At 46.7% G+C, this 22785-nt stretch overlaps 1 protein-coding gene, 1 long non-coding RNA gene and 1 other non-coding gene across 6 annotated transcripts in view; 1 reads left to right on the top strand and 2 right to left on the bottom strand.

Moving 5' to 3' along the window:
* Nucleotides 1–3677: 3677 nt before the first annotated feature.
* Nucleotides 3678–22785, top strand: part of Bcl7c (B cell CLL/lymphoma 7C) — a 47313-nt gene continuing 28205 nt past the window's right edge. The window contains exons 1-6 of one of the 2 annotated variants that reach the window (NM_009746.2): nt 3678–4008; nt 4486–4564; nt 4903–5011; nt 5107–5268; nt 6632–6717; nt 7269–7466. In NM_009746.2, coding sequence (NP_033876.1) covers nt 3917–4008; nt 4486–4564; nt 4903–5011; nt 5107–5268; nt 6632–6717; nt 7269–7394 — 654 coding nt within the window. In that variant the 5' untranslated portion in view covers nt 3678–3916 and the 3' untranslated portion in view covers nt 7395–7466. Of the gene's footprint in view, nt 4009–4485; nt 4565–4902; nt 5012–5106; nt 5269–6631; nt 6718–7268; nt 7467–22785 lie in introns of those variants that run through there. The other variant, NM_001347652.1, reaches the window with a different exon arrangement.
* Mir762 (microRNA 762) lies at nt 3882–3957 on the bottom strand. The gene has a single exon (NR_030428.1). It is a non-coding gene; the product is annotated as a microRNA 762 (primary transcript).
* Gm39090 lies at nt 9389–20858 on the bottom strand. 3 transcript variants are annotated; one of them, XR_869954.3, is made up of 4 exons: nt 20415–20858; nt 18642–18743; nt 15248–15362; nt 9389–13514 (listed from the first exon to the last, which is right to left on the bottom strand). It is a non-coding gene; the product is annotated as a predicted gene, 39090 (long non-coding RNA). The 3 variants fall into 3 exon arrangements; XR_869956.3 differs by lacking the exon at nt 18642–18743; XR_869952.3 differs by lacking the exons at nt 18642–18743; nt 20415–20858 and having other exon boundaries at nt 15248–16074.

Below are 22785 nucleotides of genomic sequence, written 5' to 3'. Positions count from 1 at the left end.
GAGCCTGTTTATTGGCTGCTTTGGAGGGAAAAGCTGGGAAACCTGAGAGGAAAGGTGCAAGGCTGGCAGGAGAAGAATGCAGGCAGGACTTCCTTTTTGGGGAAGACAAAGAGAGGCCAGGGAAGCCTTGTTTAGATTAGGGTCCACCTAAGGCACGCACCCCCTGGTCTAGTTATCTTAAATGCCTTCTAATTTCTCTGTCACACTGATCAGAAGTGAGACTGTTCCTCACCTTACCGTTAGAGACCCTCGCACGCACACATCTGTGTGTGTACTAAGGCATTCAGACCCAGCCTTCTACACAGGCAAGCACGAGCTTCAGGGAGGTCACACCCGAACAGCAACTCATTAACGTTGGGGTAGACACGGAAAGGACTGGACACACTTGCCTCTATAATTGGTTCCCAAGCACCTACTCTTGTCTTTGGCTCTGGCACAGAGAGGACCCAGATGATGAGGCGTCAGATGAAGGAGTATAGGCATATATTTTTTTTCTTTTTGCAACCTACTTTTAATAAACGTTTAACCTCTCCTCTTGCCCACCACCCATGAGAGGCAGTGGAAGAGAAAAGTTGTTAGAATATGGGGGAGGTGGACCTTCTCAGCAATAGTTCTTTGGGGGGCAAGCTTGGTCTCCTTTGTCAGCAGTTCAGTCCCATAGCAAACACCAAACACTCAGCAGCTACAGTCCAGTCCTCTAGGCAGGCAGACGCCATGCACAAACCAGCAGCTGTAGTTTAATCCTGAAGAAACTGCAAGGCTCACCAACTGGCCCAAGGCCACTGAAGCAGCAGCTGCCACAGGAACCTCAGGAGCAGCTCTTGGCTGGGTTTCTCTCAATGGTGGTGTAACCACAAGTTGAGCTCAACAACAGTATGTAAGGTGAACCAATACACTCGTGTTCTTAGGGAAGTACAGCAAGGCGGAGCAAACCACACCAATGCTCAGTGTCCCACTGACCCTGGGGTCACATTTCTACTCCTTCATCATGGGACCTTTCACCTGTGTCTGCTTCAGGACAACATTCTTTCATGTGTCTGCTTAACAAGACATCCTTTCACCTGTGTGCCCCAGCAAACTATCATTTGATATAACTGACTTTCCAAACCAGAAGTTTCCACTTGAGTGGAGCTTGTGAGAAAGGAAACTGGAAAAGCCTGCGTGAGAGGGTTAACACAAGCAGACTGTCAGAACAAAGTTCACTGGCAGAGCACACCATAGGTGAATGGTGAGGCCACAATGTCAGCAGTGGCCACACACACACACTAACCAGCAGTATGTATTGGGTATTCATGTGTGCCAAGCACTATCCTGAATGCTTGTATATACACATTAACTCATTCCATAATAGAGGAGGCAATGAGACAAATGACTTGCCCACGGTCACGCAGGTGTGACAAGCAGAGATTTTACTTCTTACCGTTTGGAAACGCTGCCAGTCATGGTGGACATGGTCACACCAAAACGTCACAGACACCCCTCACACACATAGCACAGCAGACTCGTCCTATCTAGTGACAGCGCAGCTTCAAATAAAAATCATGCGAGACACTCTCATCTTCTTCCCTTTCATTTGAGTGTGTGTCGGGGCCATGTGTGCGTCTGAGTGGGTGCTGGAGGAGACAAGAAGGCATGGACTCCCCTGGAGGGGATTTACAGGCAGTGCGACATGGGTGCTGGGAACCAAACTACTATTCTCTGGGAAAGCAGTAAGAGCTTTTAACCAGGAAGCCACGTCGTCGTCTCCAGCCCCCGCTTTCTTTCTTTCTTCTTGAGATTGGGTCTTACTATGTATCTCATTATTGGACCAGGCTGACCTCAAACATGTAGAGATCTGTCTGCCTCTGCCTCCTGGGTGCTGGGATTAAAGTGTGAGCCACCACATCTGGCCTTTTTTCTTTTAAAGGAAAAACCAAAACGTCTCTCATTTATTTTGCCTGTGTATGATGTGTAAGAGGTGTGGAGGTCTGAGAGCTGTCAGGAGTGGGTTCCCTCTTCTATCACATGGGCTCCCAATTTTTGAGCTTGGGTCATCAGGCTTTGTGGCAAATGCCTTATTCACTGAGACATCTTGACAGCATCCATTTTAAGTAAACCTTTAGCTGAACTATAATAGACACAAGAAATATTACACAAGTATTAAATGTACATCTTGACAGACTTAAGACCAGTGTGACAAGCGGGTCCCAGAAACCCCTTCTTTTGCTTGGTAGTCCCAATAGTGATCACTGTCCAGACCCCCCCCCCAAAATGTATTTGTTTTCTGTTATATATAGAATTATATGTAGGTATGTATGTATATAATTCTAATTATTCTAATTATTATTCTAATGCATGCTGTCACATCTGACTTCTTTCATCCAAGATCTCTCTTCACTGTTGCACATAGCTGGACTCTGGTGATTCTGGCTGTTCTGTCCGTGTCCATGGTAGAAATAGGTTGTAATTGCTTTTCCATTCCATTCTTTTTTTTTTTTTATAAAGATTTATTGTTATAGCTGTCTTCAGACACAACAAAAGAGGCCGTCAGATCTCATTATGGGTGATTGTGAGCCACCATGTGGTTGCTGGGATTTGAACTCAGGACCTTTGGAAGAGCAGTCAGTGCTCTTACCCACTAAGCCATCTCGCCAGCCCCTTCCATTCCATTCTTTGTGTTGTTTCCAGGTTGTTGCTACTGTGAAAAGAGTCCCAAACTTTCCAGTATTCATATCTTGGTGTTCATACAGACACCACATTTTGTCCTAGTGAGGTTTCTAGTGATGTAATAAACACCATGACCAAAAGCACCTCGTGGAGGGAAGAATGTAGTTCAGCTTGCAGTGATAGTCCGTTATGAAGTCAGGGAAGGAACTTAAAGCAGGAACCTGGAGGCAGGGACTGAAACAGAGACCTTGGAGGAATACTGCTTGCTGACTTACTCCCCAAAGCTTGTCCAGCCTGCTTTCTTAGAGTGTTCAGAGGTGGCACTGCCCTCAGTGGTGTGGGCTCTGCCACATCAACTACCATCAAGAAAATGGCCCCACAGACTTACCCATAGGGCATCTTGATTGAGGCCCTTTCTCCACCAAGGTTCCCTCATCCCAGCTGACCTAGTTTATGTCAGGCTGACAAAAAACTAGGCAAGCACACATTTCTTCTGTTGAGTGTTGATAGCTTGGGAGTGGAAAGTGTTGGAAAACGGGGTTGGTATAAGTTTTTCACTGGAAGACTATCAGTTTTCCAAAGTATCTCTACCAATTACACAACCTGATTCAAGGAATGCCAAGTTGCTCTGCTACCCCATCTACATGGTCTTTCTCATTCCCGCCATTCTGGCTGAGGAGGCCCGCTCTCCACTCGCAGCGTCTGGCGCGTACTTGGCACTGTTCATGGGACTGTTCAATGAATGAATGAACAAATTAAGTTGGGCAGCGTAGAATCAAACAGCCTGGAGAGGGCAGACGCGCGCACAGAGCATTTCAGGGACGCCCACCCGCCGCGGACGCACACCAGGACAGTCCCTCTCGCGCACCCCTGAGCCCACGTGGCCGGAACGCACCGCCTCGCTCGGGCCGCGCGCGTCCAGCCGCACAGCTGCCCCCCAGCTCTCCCTCTCCGTGGCTGGCAGAGGGCGCTGTGCGTCCGTGCGCCCCGAGGGGCGGGCCCGGGCCGGGGCGGGGCTGGCCGGGCTTCCAGGCCGGGGCTCTAGCAGCCCGCGCCGCCCGGGCCGCTCCGGGGACGGGCCGGGGCGGGGCGCGGTCTTAGGAAGCCAGGCGGGGACGCGCGGAGGCGTTGGGGAGCGAGGGAGGGCGCGGCCAACTCCCGGAGGGACGGCAGGCCGAAAGAGCGGCGCTGGGGCCTGGCGCTCAGCCTGAGATCGCCGGACCACAGGCCGCCCCGCCACGGGCTCTGTCCCGGCCCCAGCCCCGCCAGCATGGCCGGCCGGACCGTGCGGGCCGAGACCCGGAGCCGGGCCAAAGATGACATCAAGAAGGTGATGGCGACCATCGAGAAGGTCCGGAGATGGTGAGCGCTGCCCCCGGGCCAGGGATACAGCCAAGCCACCTCCTCCAAACGCGTCCGCCCTTTCCTGGCCCGCTGCCCCCGCCCACCAGCTGTGCTCTGAATCGACAGGGCGCCCCCTTTCCCCGGCAATTCCCAGAGGTCTACAAAGCGTGGTCCGGAGTGGTGCTTTCCCTGAGCGGGAGCCCTCATCTATGCCCCGCCCCCTGAAGCTTTTGACACTCTAGCAAGCTTGGCCCCGGGTCTTCATTGCCAGAGTCCCTGGCCAGGCCTTGGTGGCGCCCTGCTGAGTGCCCCAGGTGTCTGCAAAACCGCAGCTCCAAGTTATATCCGTTTCTGCTTTGCCCTGGGGTTTGAGGGCTCTTTCTGCTTCTGTGCCAGTGTTAGCGAAGCTGTCCCTACCCTAGCACACCTCCCTGACCTCCAGTCTGTGGGGCTCATCCTTGGGCCTCCCTGATCCAGTCTCCTGACCTCCCACAGGGAGAAGCGCTGGGTGACTGTGGGAGACACTTCCCTTCGAATCTTCAAGTGGGTGCCTGTGGTGGATCCCCAGGAGGAGGTGAGCAAGCCCCAACCCCCAACAGGCCTTGCATCTGTGCAGCCTCAAGCAATTTCCCTCCCAGCCTTGGCCTCCACCTTCAGTCGGCTTGGAGACTCCAGTGTGGAGCCCAGGCAGATGGTAACGATTATTAGGGGGCGCGAGCGCACTTACACACACACACACACACACACACACACACACACACACACTTTCTCCAAGTTCAAGGCCTAACTCAATCTACACAACCTGATGCAGCACCTTTCGCTTCTCTGAGCCTAGGTTTCCTTATTCGTATTGAAGGGCTTTGTAAGAGCTCCCTAGACAACTAGCTCTGATCTTACCTCTCTAACCCCCAGGAGAGGCGGCGGGCAGGAGGCGGGGCAGAGAGATCCCGTGGCCGGGAGAGACGTGGTAGGGGCACCAGTCCCAGAGGGGGAGGCCCCCTCATCCTACTGGATCTCAATGGTATGTAGAGATTCTGGAATGGAGTTGGGTGGGGGGGACTGAAGGAATCCCCTGGGGATCTCTGGCTAATTAACGCGCGGCTTTTGCTTCATCAGATGAGAACAGCAACCAGAGTTTCCATTCTGAAGGTTCATTGCAAAAGGGTGCTGAGCCCAGCCCTGGGGGGACGCCCCAGCCCAGCCGCCCTGGATCACCAACTGGACCCCCAGAAGTGATTACTGAAGATACTCAGCCCCCACAATTGGGTCAGGAGAGAGGTAGGGCCCTGTGGCTCTCAGGAGCCCTCTCATCAAAGTTGAACCCACCATCCTGTCCTTGTTTCTTATATTATGTCCTCTCACCCGGTCCCGCCTCCCTCAGGGAATCTTCCCTGACCCTGGCAGAGATCACCTCCAGCTGTGCCTCAATCCTCCGGCTTCTTAGATCTGTAGGGAGCATATCACCAGCTGACTTTTTTTTTTTTTTTTTGCAGATTTATTTCTTTGCTTGCTTATTGTCTTTTTCTGTTATCATCTCCTGTCAGCCATACCGATCTTGATCATGTGGGATGCGTAATAGATGTTCAGGGAATAAATAATTCCAATAATCATAGGGATTAATAGCAGTAGATTAACAGCTAACAGAACCGCTTGTCTGTGAGTCGTTCCTCTGAGCACTCCGAAGTTCTGTTGTTTGTTTTCGCATTTAATCTTCACTGTCATCTTTTGGGACCAATGATTCTATCATGAGTCCTCTCTGTACACGAGGAGACCAACATCCAGAGAAAGATGCCCAGACTTAAGAGCCAGTGAGCAACACCTTGGGCCTGAGCCTTCTTCAGCTCCTCTGTCTTCAAATAGTCCACCCCTTGTCTGGTCAGTACCACTTCCCAGGCGTGCCTGACTCCTGTGCCTTTGGCTCTGCCTTCTCGTTTCTCCCTTGTACCTGCTCTGGCCTCCACGCCTGTCCCCGGTGGCTGCAGAGCAGCTCTCCTAAAGCACACGTTCGAGACGGCTATTTTCCTGCCTCACATCCTTCTTCGGCTCCCCGCAGCCTCTGGTTCCTTCACTTCACACTGAGGCCTTGACAAACTGTTGCCGCCAAAATTGTTCCCCTGTCAAGAACACCATGACATGGCCCCTGGGCCATACCGAGATTGTTCCAAATACTTTTGCTAATATAAACGGATAGGGCAGGGGAAGCGTCCAGTGGTAGGTGCTTATCTGACATGCCTAAGGCCCTGAGCCCCATCTCTACTACCACAGAAATGTAAGAAATGAATGAGTAAGTGAATGAATGAACTTGCTACCTGGCACTTACTGAGCAGCTCCACCCTTGACCCCCACACACAGCAGCCTCTCGTGGTCTGACTGACACTATTTCCATTCTGCAGATGATTTAGGATCCGTGGTTGCTAAGCATCTATTTCTGTCTGCCTAAGTTCTGCTCTACCTCTGTTGTCTCCTGGCTCACTCCCCACTAACGAGATCCAACCTGACTGAGTCTGCCTTCCTTGGCAACTAGGGATCCCCCTCTGCTGCTGCCATATGTGACCAGTGCCTGCCTGCTTCTTTTGTCCCTGATCCATTCTCCCACCACAGAGTAGCTGCTTAGGAAGTCTCTCTTTGCTTGGTATTACAGATCCAGGGGGGACACCTGCAGGCGGTACTGATGAACCCCCAAAGCTGACCAAGGAGGAGCCTGTTCCAGAATTGCTAGAAGCTGAGGTGAGAGAGGCCAGAGTCTGCACTCTGGCCTTGTGGGGACTGGAGGCTTTGGGGAAGCAGGGAGACTTGGTGCTAGGCTTAGCTGGAGGTTGGATTCTTGGGTGAAGAGTATTACAGACAGCACCCTGAGGGCTGCATCATGGCTGGTAGAAGAGCAGCGAGAGCCTGGAATGATCTTGGTGCTCCTCTAAGGACTTAAAAAATAAATAAATAAATCTAGGCTCAGAATGCAGCTTGGTGGAACGTCACTTCCTAAGCGTGCGCAAGAGCCTGGGTCCCCTGCGTTGCACAGACACACGTCCTGAGCTGTAAACTTAGCCTACGACAGTGCCTTCCCCTAGAAGAACTACCTTGATTTGCTTTTCAGAAAAATCAAGTTCTTTCCCCCAAACACTGTTGCTATTGTTTTTGGTGCCTTACCCTACATTCTGGTTACCCGGTCCTGGGCCAGACTCTGGGTTCCCACGGGAGCAGAGTGGAAAAGGCAGAGGCTAGGAGGCTGTACTCTCGGGTTAGAGTGGAGCTCACACCTGTCCGCCCTTCCTCTTCAGGCCCCCGAAGCTTACCCTGTCTTTGAGCCAGTGCCATCTGTCCCTGAGGCAGCCCAGGGTGACACAGAGGACTCGGAGGGCGCCCCCCCACTCAAGCGCATCTGTCCAAATGCCCCTGACCCCTGAGAAGCCGCCTGCCTCCTGTCCTGTTGCTCCAGGGGCCCCTTTGGCTTTTTATAAATAAAGACCCTTTTGTAATTTTGTGTCATGTCATTTCCCTGTCGAGGCTGGGGAGGGTCTTTGGAGACAGTTTTGGCTCATGCTCTGTTCCTCAGATGGGGTCACGAGGCTCTGAGATGGCCTGTAGTCACGCCATGATTACATGTGGGGTGAGGGCTTGAGCCAGGACCTCGCCTCCCTTGCACCCCCACCTTGCCCTTCAGCGACCTTTACCCTGCCCAGGGCCCAGCAGATTGCAGTCCCCAGTTCACTCACAGGAACCCAGGCCCAGAGGAAGCCCCCAGACCGCTCCCCCCCTCAGGAAGGTGCAGCATTGTCTCCAGCTGAGCCATCCCTTCCATGTGGAGCCATAGGCCCACACTTCTGGCTCTTGTGTAATTATCATCTCCTCCTAGATGTCTTCCCCTGATGCTAGACTCCCATCAGCATCAACACCTTTGAGTTTCTACAGACCTTTAAGCTTCCTTCCCTTCATCTCAATATTTATCAGGCTGTTTTCTCAATATTTACAGACTTTGAGTCTGTATTTCTGTCTTTTAGGCTTCAGGCCTCTCAAGGATAAAACTAGGTTCCCAGCTGTTCCTAGCTCAACGCTGGGGACACAGCTTAGCAAATGCTTCATGAATAACTGGGTAAATAAACAGGGCTGTAATCCCAGTACACAGGAGGATTATTGAGTTCCTCTGTCACTATATGTGTGGCTCTAGGCTGGTCATTTCTACTCTCTGACTCTTAGGTAGTTCACTTGACCAATGGGGTAACAGCTAGGCCTCACTCCCCACTCCACCCTTACGTGTCCCCGATCCGTCTCCCACCCCTGGCCAGTGCCTAGTGAGAAACTTCATCCATACAAGCACTCAATCTGTACTTGTCAGAGAAGCAGGGTCAGGTGAGTTAGCCCTGTTTTAATTTTTAACCAAAGGAGAGATGGTTTAGGGAGGCCTCACTTAAACCGTCCAAGCGTCTCTGGAAGTAACAGTGGAGCCAGGGCTGACTAGGAAGTCTGACTGCATGTGTTCGTTTTGCTGTGAAGCAGAAGTGAGTGGCTTAGTGTGACCCAGATTTGCAGTATTATCATTCCGAAGGTCAGAAGTCCAAAATCAGTGTCACTGGGCTAGAGTCAAGGTGTCTGCAGGGCTGGCTCCTGCAGGAGGCTGTCAGGGAAAATCCATTTTCTTGGTGTTTCCAGCTTCTAGAAGCTACCTGGGTTTGGGAATGGATTCAAGCTGTGGCTTGGCCGCTCCTCAACCCCGCTGTGACTTCTAGCCTTTTTGTCCTTCTGCTTCCATCATTCAGTCTCTTTACCTGGTCTTCCTGCTGCTCATGTGGCCCCATGTGATCTTACTGGCTTGATAAGTATACAGGATCACCCCACCCCCACCCATCTTTGAATTCAGTTTGTCTGAAAACCCCATTGTCGGGTGAAGCAACGTATTCTTGTTCTGGGGCTTCGGGTGTGGACACCTCAGAAGGGTCAGTGGTCAGTAGGCCACATGTGGTAACCTGCCGTATTCTCGTACTGCTCAGCGACACTGGGAAGTGATGTAGGTGCTCTGTAAACTGTGAAGGGACTTGTGTGGCTTACCAGTTCAAGTTCTGGGTTTGAATGTCACTGTCTATGTTCAGTTTCTTTTTTTATTTTTATTTTATGTGTATGGGAGTTTTGCCTGCAAGTATGCCTGTCACTATGTGTGCGCAGTGCCAGAGGAGGCCAGAAGAAGGCAACATTGCCCCTGAAACTAGAGTTAACGGTTTTAGCTGGGAATGGAACTTGGGTCCTCTGGAAGAGCAACGGGTGCTCTTAACCCATGAGCATAGGGGTCGTGTGTGTGTGTGTGTGTGTGTGTGTGTGTGTGTGCGCACACACACACATGAATATGTGCACCTCAAAAGCTAGAGGTGCCACACATCCTGGACCTGAAGTTACAAACAGTTGTGAGCCACCACGTGGACACTGGGGGCCTTCTCTCCAGCTCCTGCAGTCATTCTCAATGTGATGTGCCTCTTTGTTTTCATTTGCCTTGTTTTGTCATCTGTAAAATGGGATGATAGTAATGTGAGCCATTTTTTAAGAATGAAATGAGGAATTACATGTAGAGAGAGCCCTTGATTGATGCACGGTAGGAGCTCAGTAAATGACAGTTCTTCTTATCATCCCATATTACAGAGAAGGTGATGGGCAGGCACCAGAGACCTGCCCATCAGGGAGGCGGGGCAGGGTTTGGCCCACAGCAGGTAGCCATTTCTGAGTAGCATTAAAGGACTAAAGCTCCTTCTTGCCATGGCTGTTCCTGTCCTGGCCACAGGCCTTGGCTATTGTCCCCAGGGGGCTGGTTCCTACTCCCCCCCCCCCCCCCCCCCCCCGTGTCCATCACCTCCAGCCCTGCTTTGATCTAGGAGCCACTCATCCTCTGGTCACATCCCTGACGCACACATGCTGTGCCCTCCCTTCCGTCTCCACGTGCATGCTTTCTGGGATTCTTCCCTTTCTGCTCCCTTCTTCCCCACTCTACCCTGGTCCATGTCACTGGAGAGGGTATTGCTCTGTGCTAGTTTTTTCTTTAAGGAAACGATACTCTCCTGCCTTACACCCGTTCTTAAGTGAATCCCCTTCCTCCAGATTCTGATCTGAGCCTCTGGACTCAAATGGCTGAATGGTGACAGAGCCCCTGAGATGTCACATGGACCTTAGTTTCATTTTCTTATCTCCTTATCCTTTCCATTTCTTGTGCCCCATTGTGTCCCCAGCCCTTCCTCCATTCCCTAAGAATGGGGTTCCTGAGCCAGCATGTCTAAGTCTCTATCCTGTCATTGTGTAGCTCTGTTAGTCAGGGTTCTCTAAAGGAGCACAGCTGACTGAATATATGTAAAGGTAATTTAGTAGAATGACTTCTGAGATGTTGTCCAGTTAGTCCAGCAATGGCTGTCTCCCAGTGGAAAGTTCTAGAATCCACTAGTTGTTCAGTACATGAGGCTGGGATGTCTCAGGTGGTCTTCAATATACTTCGGAATCCCAAAGAAGTAGACTGTAATGCCAGTGAGGGGATGGACTTGCCAGGGCCAGTGAGAGCAAGAAAGCAAAAAAAAAACCAAAAAACAAAAACCTTCTCTGTCCTTTATATAGGCTGCCGCCAGGAGGCATGGCCCAGATTTAGGATGGGTCTTCCCACCTCAGATGATCTAACCAGCAAAAATCCCTTGGAGGTGTATCCAGCCACTTGGGTTTTTAGCTAATTCATAGATTTCAAATCGCCAACCAAGAACAGCCACAGGTCCACCATTTATCAGCTTGCGACACAATCATCTCTCCTTATGTCATGCTTAATTTCCAAATGAAGACAGTAACCAGGTCATAATTTATAACTTGAACATGTACAACCACAAATTCATTATACATTTTAGAATAGGTGGCAATGTCCTTTGAGGAAAGTTACTTTAATACCTCATAACTTAAATGTGAGAACCATTGATATTATCTCAATTGATGATACACTGTATGATAAAGAAACTTAGTGAAGAAAACACAAATATCTGTGCAAACAGGTTCTTACCAAAATATTCTGTACAGGCCAGGTAGGAGGGCTAAAGGGAGACCTGGGAGCCCCTCTCCCCGCTTTGTCTCCCAAGTCCTTGACGGTGACACTTGTTCCTGGATTCACTATTTTCCATGGTAGAGAGGCAACTCTAAAGACTTCCATTTAGCCTTTCCAGCCATAATAGCCCTCACACCACAGACCAGGGAACCAGTGTGAGAACTCTGCCAACTTCTAAGTATATCTATCCCGATTATACATTCTGGGACTTGGGAAATAACCACAGGAGAAATTCAGGCTCTCCCTGAGCCTACTATGAGTCAGACTTTAGCCTAAACTCCATTAATCACCTGGCTCCTATCATAAGCTCTGACTTTAACTGATGGGCCACCATGTCTCTAGGGGTTTCCCAGAACCAGGGTCAGTTCAGAACAGCATTCAGTAGACCTCAGGAAGTCTGATAGTTTCCTTCCCCTCGTGTACAATTTCCCTTCTAAAAGCCCGTAGGTCCCTCTGGGGAAGGACAGGAGAAAGACTAACAGTAAAACTTTTAGGTGTCTTATCAAGGTCCTTAATCAGTGGAACTTGGCCACTCCCTCATTCAAGGAGATCTGGGTCTGCAAACTGGCTCAACTCTAGAAATTGGTTCACAGGTTGAGATTCTCTCTTGATCATGACTTAATGTAAGCCTTTTATTTGTTTGAGAAATTTTCCTCTTACATAGTAGGCTTCCTGTTTCATGCCTGGAAACACCATGGTTGGTTACCCAGTACCTAAGTCCATACCAGTCATGCCACCCTAAAATTCACTTTGCCTGTGCTGACCATCATGGCAGGCTATTACGATCATTGCTTTGTTGTTGTGCTGCTCATTGGAATAACTATGATCACCTTGCCTTAGTTAATTCAGTGCTGCCACCTGGCCCTGCTACTCTGTGCCCCAGTTAAACCCATTGCATTTAATTCATCCACTGAGCAGCAGCATCTCCAGCCCTTAGGTCTGGCACAAGGAAAAGGGCAAAACTCTTCAAATGTGCTGGTGCACCATTTTGTGTCTTACAGGATTTGTGAAGGGCGTGTCTTCTGGGCCTTCACGTTGTGGAGGTTTTACACAGCGTACCCACTCGAGCACTGCAATTCCCTGAGCCTTAAAATCCCTTCAGCAGCACTAAGCCAAGGGGTATCAGGCATCTCCAACTCTTTCAATAAGCCATCTTTTGATAGATGCTTCATCCAACCAATCAAAATTTGAAACCTGTTTAGACACTGTTCACTGTTGTGAAGAGACACTGGGACCAGGGCAACTCCTGCAAAAGAGAAAGCATTTAACTATGGTCTTGTTTCCCTTTTCAGAGGGTTAGTCTTTTATCATTATGGTGGGGAGCATGGTGGCAGGCAGGCTGGAGACATGCTGGAGAAGTAGTTGAGAGCTACATCCAGTCCACAGGCAGGTGGGGAGCATGGAGAGGTGTCACTGCGGTCTTTCTACCTGGCCCAGTTCCTGAGTAACAACTTGGAAGTTTTTTGTGTATGAATAAATGCCTAGCGTGAGCTTGGGGCTGTTCCCTGACTAGCTCATAACTCATATAACCTGTTTATTCTATTCTGTGTGCCACATGGTTGGTTACCTCCCCTCAGTTTCATATATCTGTCTCCTCAGAGCCTGGGTGGCTGTCTCCTCAGGCCTGACTAACTCCCCAGAGTTCCTATCTCTTTACCAGAACTCTCACCTCTTCTTTCCTGCCTCTTGCTAATAGGCCATCAGCTTTTTATTGACAGGCAATTCTTCCACACAGTACACAAGAAATTCTCTCTACATCTCTCCCTTTTAGTTCAACGAAAGGCTCTTTCTCTAACATCAGTAAACTATGTATGATAAGAATAATCATGATAACTATCATGTAAGAATTACTTTCAGAACATCCAGTCCATTTGTATTTAGCAACCTTGGAAAAAGTACTCTACCATCTCTCCTGTCTTAGTGAGTTAGAGCTCTGTACATAAATCATTTTCTATCAAAATTTGCATTTATAAACCTAAGAATAGCTTCTTAGACCGTAAAACATTTTCTCAAATCCTAAACCATTTAAGCTTAAGACTGTAACTATCTAGTCTTCAGCCCTGTCAGAGACCCGAGAAGGAATGAAACTAGCTGAGTATACAGGTACAGGCAGTGCAGATGAAGCAGTTTCCAAATCTATAGACATGACAGACGGCTGGCTGCCTGCACAGTCACGTGACATCTCCCTGAGTCATTGGAGCACCATCACAGCCCTCGTTCAGAATATCTGACAGACACTCTGGGGAGCAGGAGCTATGAAGGACTTGCCTACCCTGTCCCTGAGAAGCTCAGCAGTTGACTTGCCTGCATCCTGTTGGTCCAGTTTGGACAGCATACTGTCAGCGGCTGAAGCAAGGGCAGTTTCTTGCCCAGTGGCTTGTTTGCCACATTTGAAGCAAACTCCGTACAGAGGTTCTCGATGCTCATCATCTTCTATGAAGTAGAATGGGGGTGCTGCCTGGAGCTGACCTGTCTGTGTCAAGAAACGTCCTTTTATTAATAAAACATCTTTAAGTGCTATTTACTGTAGCTCCCTGAGAGTTTTTAAAGACTGTCTATCTATAGTAGATCTGAATAGGCAAACATTGCTTATTCTATCTATTTACTATCTGTCGAACCTAGGAAATATATTTCTTTCTTTTTTTTTAAAAGATCTATTTATTTATTTTATTTATATGAATACATTTTATTTATATGACACCAGAAGAGGAAATCAGATCCCATTACAGATGGTGTGAGCCACCATGCGCTTGCTGAATATTGAACTTAGGAGCTCTGGAAGAACAGTCAGTGCTCTTTAACTGCTGAGCCATCTCTCCAGCCTAATTTCTGTTATTAACTAAATTAGTATCTAACATGACCATAAGTTTGATTGACCTAACTTGCATTTTTTTATTTATCATAAACAGTTTCTAATAGCAGCTTTTAAAAGGACTAGAATTTAATATTGCATTTTTAAGAATTACATAGGTATAATACCTGCAACAAGTTGAAACATATATGTATATGTGTGTTATAGTTATATAATGCATATGAATATATTATATGTATATATAAATATGATATATGCTATATATAACACACATATACTTATATATGTGTATATATACATATATATATACACATATATAAGTATATTGTAGCAAAATATAACCTTAAATTTGTATCACTGAACAAAGCCCATACCAATGTAAAATTATTTGGCTTGTTGAAGTTCTTTGGCCTAAAAGCAGATTTAATAGTCTACCGTTTTACCTTATTATTCCTGTGTCCCCGCCCTGTTTGTTTCTTTTCATTCCTTCTCCCCAATTTTCCTTTTCACCCGTTCCCCCCCCCCCTATTTCCCCTTAGATGGAGGAAAGCAAAAGAAAGAAATCATTGACTAACCTCCTTACCTTGTTCCCTCCCTGACCAAGACCATTAACAACTCTTTTAACATCTGTCATCCAGCAAACAACGATAGAGCATCCACCCCACTTCTTGTTTTTTGCTTTTTTTTTTTCAAGACAGGGTTTCTCTGTATAATCCTGGCTGTCCTGGAACTCACTTTGTAGACCAGGCTGGCCTCGAACTCAGAAATCTGTCTGCTTCTGACTCCCGAGTGCTGGGATTAAAGGTGTGTGCCACCACTGCCCGGCTTGCTTTTTTTTTTTTTTTTTTTTTTAAATAAAGATTTATTTTATATATGTGAGTGCACACTGTAGCTGTCTTCAGACACAACAGAAGAGGGCATCGAATGCCATTACAGATGTTAGTAAGCCACCATGTGGTTGCTGGGAATTGGACTCAGGACCTCTGGAAGAGCAGTCAGTGCTTTTAACCACTGAGCCATCTCTCCAGCCCCCGACATGTTTGTTTCAACTGCATTGGTGTCTGTAAACATATGAACTTTCACAGGTAATATACACTTTTGCATTAACATATGTATAAAATGTATGGTGTGCACAATCAGCTAAAGATGATTTTATACGCTGCTCTCTGTACTAGCAGGGAAGCCATCTGTCTTTTATAAGTTAGTTTAGATTGTATAATCAAACTAATATCAATTTTTATGCCATTTGAAAGGATGGCATGGAAAGTCCTGAGGATTTTGTAGCCGACAAGATTTATTGGCTGTGCATAGCTGAAGCCTTGGTTGGAGACATTTTCATGTCTCAGCCAGTCTCAGAGCTACTCCCATGTAGAGGGATCAGCAATACATGTTACCTGTTTTGTTGGTATTCTTGATTTCTTTCATGTCTGCAGTCAGGATCTTCAGGGGGTCTCCCCTGATCAAATCTGATTTTCATTCATTTTGAAGGAATCCATAGCTTTTCTTCTCCTGTTGAAACAAAGACAGAACCTCTTCTCCAGCATGACACTTTGCCTTTCTGATAGTCTGAAGTTATAACACATGTATGCTGATCTACTTATCAGTCCTTGTAAAAACCCAGGGTATGTTATCTATCTATGGGAGATTTCAGGCCCCGCTTTTGTTTTATGAATATATCCTTTATTTCTGTATTTCGAAGAAAACCCTCAATGATCCTTTGTTTAAGTTTTCTTTTATCAGTAAGAGATTACTTCTATAAGCTGACTCCTTAGTAGCCATCTCATTTAGTAAACCAATGATGACTCTTATTAGCAGTGTTCCTCCCTATAAATTTTGAGAGCCAGCTTTTGTTGTGTTTAGCTTATGGGCACTTTGGACAGTCTGTAACTCTCTGATAGCAGGAATCTCTCCTACTTTACGGCTCGTCCTTGAAGTTGGAGGAGTGTTAGTTAATCTGTGCTTTCTGCTGCAGCAGGTCTCTCCCTCATTCATTCATGGCTATAGCTACCATATATAGCTGTAATTTTTCTATTTGACTTTCAGGTCCTGTATATTTAAGTTATTTTATATTTAGCTTTGTCTGGTGTAAAGTCACAACTCCTTGAAATTGAATATCTACCTTTTGAAGAGGCCAAGTCTGGCAGCCAGGATTTTGTTGAGATTGTAGTAGCACCTGTTCTTATGTCTGCCATTCCTTTAGTTTTTTTTTTTTTTAGATTTATTTATTTATTTATTATATGTAAGTACACTGTAGCTGTCTTCAAACACTCCAGAAGAGGGCGTCAGATCTTATTACGGATGGTTGTGAGCCATCATGTGGTTGCTGGGATTTGAACTCCGGACCTTCGGAAGAGCAGTTGGGTGCTCTTACCCACTGAGCCATCTCACCAGCCCCTCCTTTAGTTTTAATATTATTTACAAATACCTTTAGTTTTGTCCTCTGATAATCTGTAAAAGTTTGTCAAAATGTCTTATTTTGGTGCCTTGGGGTTTTATTGCTGTGAAGGGACATGACCAACATAACTTTCTGTTTTGTTTTGTTTTGTTTTTCGAGTCAGGGTTTCTCTGTGTAGCCCTGGCTGTCCTGGAACTCACTCTGTAGACCAGGCTGTCCTCGAACTCAGAAATCCACCTGCCTCTGCCTCCTGAATGCTGGGATTAAAGGCATGCGCCACCACCACCCGGCTAAAACTTTTTTTTTTAATATTCATTTATTTATTTCATGTATATGAGTACACTGTCACTGTCTTCAGACATACCAGAAGAGGGTATCAGATGCCATTACAGATGGTTTTGAGCCACCATGTGGTTGCTGGGAATTAAACTCAGGACCTCTGGAAGAGCCGTCAGTGCTTTTTTTTTTTTTTTTTTTTTTTTTTTTTTCCCAGACAGGGTTTCTCTGTGTAGCCCTGGCTGTCCTGGAACTCACTCTGTAGACCAGGCTGGCCTTGAGTTCAGAAATCCACCTGCCTCTGCCTCCCAAGTGCTGGGATTAAAGGCGTGCGCCACCACCGCCCAGCCTGCAGTCAGAGCTCTTAATCACTGAGCCATCTCTTCAGCCCCCAATGTAATTCTTATCAAGGAAAACATTTAATTGGCGCTGGTTTACAGTTTCAGAGGTTCAGTCCATTATCATCATTGTAGGGAGCATGGAATCCTGCAGGCAGATGCTTGATGCTGGAGGAGCTGAGATTTCTACATCTTGATCCAAAAGGCAGCAAGGAGAATGTCTTCAGCAGGCAGCCAGGAGGAGGGTCTGATTGCACACTTGGGGAACTTGACCACTAGAAGACTATAAGCCCACCTCACAGTGATGTGCTTCCTCCAACAAGGTCACACGTCCTAATAGTGCCACTCCCTGGGGGCCAAGCATTGGAACACTGGTCTGTGGGGGCCAAAGCTATCCAAACGTTTGGTGTCCGTAGCATCTTCTGTTCTGTCTACTGGAGTTGCTCTGTCTTTAAACAATGAGTCAGTTTCGAGCTACACTGTCTGTTCTCTATGCTTTACTTTTTCCAGTTGCTCTCCGGGCAGTTTTTTTTCTTGGCTGGCAGGGAATGAATAGTTCATGTTGTTTTCTGTTGGACCTATTTGGATAGTAAGAAGCCGCCTTGAGTATCTCTTGCTGATCTGTATTCATAAGCCCTGTGTCTGCTCTCTCCATGCCTCTCCACATCTCAGGAAACCTTTTCCATGGATTGTAGAAAATATTATTCTTAGAAACCGTTTGCTTGGGCTGGGGGGATGGCTCAGTGGGTAAAAGCACTGATTGTTCTTCTGAAGGTCCTGAGTTCAAATCCCAGCAACCACATGGTGGCTCACAACCACCCATAATGAGATCTGGCGACCTCTTCTGGCTCATCCGAAGTCAGCTACAGTGTACTTATGTATAATAATAAATAAATCTTTGGGCCGGAGCAAACAGGGACTGAGTGAGCGGGCCAACCAGAGCAAGCAGAGGTGCTAAAAATTCAATTCCCAACACCCACATGAAGGCTCACAACCATCTGTACAGCTACAGTGTATTCATATACATGAAAAATAAACAAATCTTAAAAAAAAAAAAAAAGAAACTGTTTGCTTACAGTCTTTTAGTCTTTTAGGAAATGGCTTGGTCTTCCACGACCAAAGCATTGGACATTCTGAGCTCTCAAATTGTGTACAGCTGTCTTTCAGATCATAACAGAATTGTACAAGTTAGATCCAATAGCCATAGTAGTTTTAATCCGTTCATGAATAGGTGTGGGTCTGGTCTTTAAATATCTAATAACCTTTTGTATTCAATGTTAGCTTTCTCAAAGTCTAAAGATTCAATCTCAATTCTATCTAGCAGTAATTTTCACTGTAGTCTTTTATCATTTATAGTAGTTTGCCAAAAATACTTGGTTTTTGGTTTCTGCTGAGGTTTTTGGTTTTTTTGGGTTTTTGTTTGTTTGTTTTTTGGGTTTTTTTTTTTTTTTTGTTTTGTTTTTGTTTTTGTTTTGAGACAGGGTTTCTCTCTAGCCCTGGCTGTCCTGGAACTCACTTTGTAGACCAGGCTGACCTGGAACTCAGAAATCCGCCTGCCTCTGCCTCCCGAGTGCTGGGATTAAAGGCATGTGCCACCACCGCCCGGCTGGCCTGTCTATTGAAGCTACTCTGACTTTGACATCTGGGTTGTTACTGTCAACCCTAACCAGAATAGTCTGTCTAACTGTCTTGAAGATAAGTCTCCCTTTGGTTGACCTGAGATGGCTGACTTAAATTTGATATCGGGGCCTCTTGGGGCATTTCCTGACACGGGGTTACCTTATTTATCTCTGGATGATCACATTCATTTAGCCCCACGACAGCCTTTGTCAAACCTTCTGCATACTCCAGAAGGCTGGACCTTCCTTTTGCATCTTACCTCTAGAAAAAAGAAAACAAGTTGTTTCAAGGACTGCCATGCTTCCAATAGCTTTTACAATCGCTTTTAAAATGACCTTCCTTGCCACAATTAAAACATTTGATAGTTTAGTTTGGCTTTTCCTAAACCCTTTAGAGATCACTTCTACTAAAGTCACACAATCCAGTGAGATCCAGTATGAGCTGTGTCTTTAATCTGCGCATCCGCTGGTGCTGACCTTGCCTTGAGGGGCCTGATCACCTTGTTGGATTGAGAGTTAGCATTTTCAAAGACTGACGCTTCGGTCAGGGCTTTCCTGGCTTGCGGATGCGATGCCCTTCTGTCTACACTGCAGTCTCTCTGTGAACAGTCAGCGAATGCTTCTTTTGGATCTTGTACAATCTGAGTTAGTGGTTCCATTCCTTTCCCTGCTCCTCAGCCTTGTCCCACTATTTAAAGCTGCCATGTGACAGGAGGCCATGGTGACTTCGTCATATATGTCTTGCATCTGTACCTCAGCAAAATGATGGTCACCTAGGCTGATTTTGAGAGATATTGATAGATACCTCTGTCTCTATTTCTCTGTTCCATCTCCCTAGCCTCTTCTCTCCACCATGAACACTGCTGTAACTGCAGACCAGGTTCTAAGATTGCTCTTGTCTTTCCAGTCTTGGGGGATTATTTTATTTTGAATCGCCCAAGAATTTAATATCTGCTTCACAAATGGTGAGTGCACACCATAATTGGTGACAGTTTCCTCAGTTTTTTTTTTTTTTTTTCCAAGTCCAGCGTATCCATGGGATCCCATCCAAATTCTTCCAGAGGGTGGCCACTGTCTGTTAGCTGGTATCTCACGCTAACTGGATGATAAATGGAGGTTGGTTTTCTAACAACCTTTGGCTGCCTTTCCTGGTCTTCATTATGTGGCAGTGTTGTAGACTCTGGTTTTATTTCCTGTGACTATCTTAGTATCGTCCTCAATTCTATTTATAATTTTTTTCTAATTTCTCTTCTCAGGTCTGTCTTCACTTTTTATATTTCTCTTTTTCTTGTGTTACTCCTATCTTTGTATTTGCCTCATTTTTACTTAATAATCTTATCTAATTTGCCTTCTAAAGCCTGTGTCCAGTTTTCAAATTTCTCCTTTTCTTGAATCCCTAGAGCCCATTTTTTGAGAAGGTAATAATACCATTGTGATTATTAAGATTAGGATAAGAAGTACTAGCATAACAATAACCACAGTTGCAACGTGTCAATTTCATTAGGTCAGGTATCTCTTTCTTTTTTTGTTTCTACCTTTAAGTCATTTAAAATGGCATTATATATGAGTCCAAAAGCTCTTTGGTTTTTTTTTTTTTTTTTTTATCTGTCTTCTCTTATTCCTTTTAACTTTATTAATTTAAAATTCTACCTTGGGGCTGGTGAGATGGCTCAGTGGGTAAGAGCACCCGACTGCTCTTCCGAAGGTCCAGAGTTCAAATCCCAGCAACCACATGGTGGCTCACAACCATCTGTAACGAGATCTGACGCCCTCTTCTGGTGTGTCTGAAGACAGCTACAGTGTACTTACATGTAATAAATAAATAAATATTTAAAAAAAAAATAAATAAATAAAATTCTACCTTGCCTATATTTTTTCACACCCAGTCCTTCCCCCTCTTTATCATTAAAACATAATTTCAAACATATTTTACCTGATTAGAAGTTTGGCTGTGCTCTGATTTCTTCTGGGTGCTCTCTCTGTCTGTGTCTGGTTTCTGCTTCCCATGCGGTGACTAGCCCAGCCCCTGCCCTTTCATTCCCAGGGAGAGGCACTTTTGCCTTCCATGTGTTTGTGGATGACATCACAGGTCGGTGGATATCAGCCAGGAGCTTCGGGGAGCTGCGGCTCAGGAGATGCCGGGCCCCTCCCCCACTCTGAGAAGTTGTTGGGCCCTCGAGGTGGCAGGCTCCCCAGGCCAGCACATGGCTCCGGAGGCGAGCGCTGCCCTTGGTGGGTTTGCTCTTCTGTGAGAACTGAGCCTCAGACCTGCCAGTTGCAGCTGGGAGCTGAGCCTGTCTGCCCCACCCAGCTCTGGGAAGTTTTTCTGCTTGTGGATTGTGCCTGAGGCTCCGGCTCCCTGCTGACTGCCCGCCTCCCTCCCCTTGCTCTCTCTTATGGGGATTCAGCTTCCTGCCCAGCTGGCTAACTGAATTTCTTGGGAAACGTTTTTTTTTCCTGCCATCCACCCGGGACTTTTTCTCGGGTTGTAAGCTTGGATTCTAGGAGCCTTTATATTGGATGCCATTTGTGACTGTGGTTTGGTTTGGTTTTGTTTTCCTACCCAGGCACTAGTTCACTGATAACAGCTCAGAGGTTTCTTATGTATGAGTGAATGCCTTATGGCCATAAGCTTAGCCTTGTTTGTTTGCTGACTTGCTCACAGCTTATGTAACCTATTTATCCCATTCTGGTGCGTGCCACATGTTTGGTTACCTCTTCTCAGTTTCTGGGTCCATCTCCTCAGAGTCAGGGTGGCAAATCTCCCCATGCCTGACCTAACTTACTAGGGTTCCTGTCTCTTTACCCGCATTTCCATCTATTTCCTGGCTTTTTGCTAATAAGGCCATCAGCTTCTAAGAGAGGCTTCAGTAACTGTCAGCAAATTGGAAGGCTTGTTTCAGATACTTTTTAAAAAATGCATCTTTATACTTCTGCTACTTTTGAACAAACTACTCCTGGGAGATATATATATATAGATCTAGCTCTATCTATCTATCTATCTATCTATCTATCTATCTATCTACCTACCTACCTACCTACCTACCCATCCATCCATCCATCCATCCATCCATCCATCCATCCATCTATCTATCTATCTATCTATCTATCTATCTATCTATCTATAATGTAATATTAGAATGTCTTTGAAGGCTAGAGGAATAGAACACATACATACATACATACATACATACATGTATGTATGTATGTATATATGTAGATGGGATTTATTAGAATGCCTTCCAAGGTATCATCTGGCTAGTTAAACAATGTCTGTCTCCTGATGGAAAAGTCCAAGAATCCAAGAGTTGTTCAGTGACGTGAGGTTGGATGTCTCAGCTGGTACATAGGAATCCTGAAGCCGTAGGTTCAGTGAGAATGAGGGCAAGAAACAAAGCTTCCTTCTTCTATGTCCTTCCTATAGGCTGCCACCAGAAGGTATGACCTGGATTTAGGGTACGTCTTCTCTCCCCAGATGATCCACTGAAGAAAACTCTTTTACAGGTGTGCCTGCTTGGCTTATGTTAATTCCAGCTGTAGTCAAATTAACAGAAATAGTCATCACATTAGCCTAGGGTGTAGACATTAAATATCAGGTTCTCGTGCCTCCGGCTCCCTCGTGCTTGGATCACAGGCACGTACTACCATGCTTGGTTCCATGCAGTGCGGAAGGTTGAACCTAGGGGTCTGTGCATTCTAAGAAGTACTCCACTGGCTGAGCCACATACCCAGCCTTGCTCTCCTTTCTTTAAGTGCCAAGAAAAATGCTGAGGCAGCTTCCCGACAGCTTCTAGCTTCACTCCTGCCCCGCTTTGGCCTGAACTCCTCTGCTCTGAGGTGGGCAGCCCTTCCTAAGCCCACACCTGTCCATAGTGCCCCCCCTGCCGGCCTTCTTGTCTTGTCCCTTCCATGCAGGACGGGGCCTCTGCTGCACCAGCGATTTCCCCAGCTGCCCTTCCTCATAGCCTCACTCCTGAGGCTTCAGTTCTGCTCTCCTCCGCTATGCTACAACCCATCCTCTCCCCATCTGTCAGGTCCCTCTTGTCTTGCCGACCTTGGCTTTGGAGTATCTTGCCTCTGACCTTCCATGGTGTCCCTGCCCCTGCTCTGAGGGCCTTGCAAATGTAAGGTCAGCCAGAGACTCACCATCAGCTATCAGGGCCAATGTCACCCTGAATTGGTGACATGGAGTTGCTGTCTACGTAGTGTTTACTGGGCACTGTTCCAGGTCCTGGGCTGGAGCATTAACAAGAAAAGGACCCTACCTTCAGGAGTCCGCCCTGGGGTTGTCAGGGCCACTGGTA

The sequence above is a fragment of the Mus musculus genome, chromosome 7 (assembly GCF_000001635.26).
Source record: "Mus musculus strain C57BL/6J chromosome 7, GRCm38.p6 C57BL/6J".
NCBI classification, from domain to species: Eukaryota; Metazoa; Chordata; class Mammalia; order Rodentia; family Muridae; genus Mus; species Mus musculus.
The sequence above is the reverse complement of the archived record's forward strand: the minus strand, read 5'-3'. Positions and strand labels throughout refer to the sequence as shown.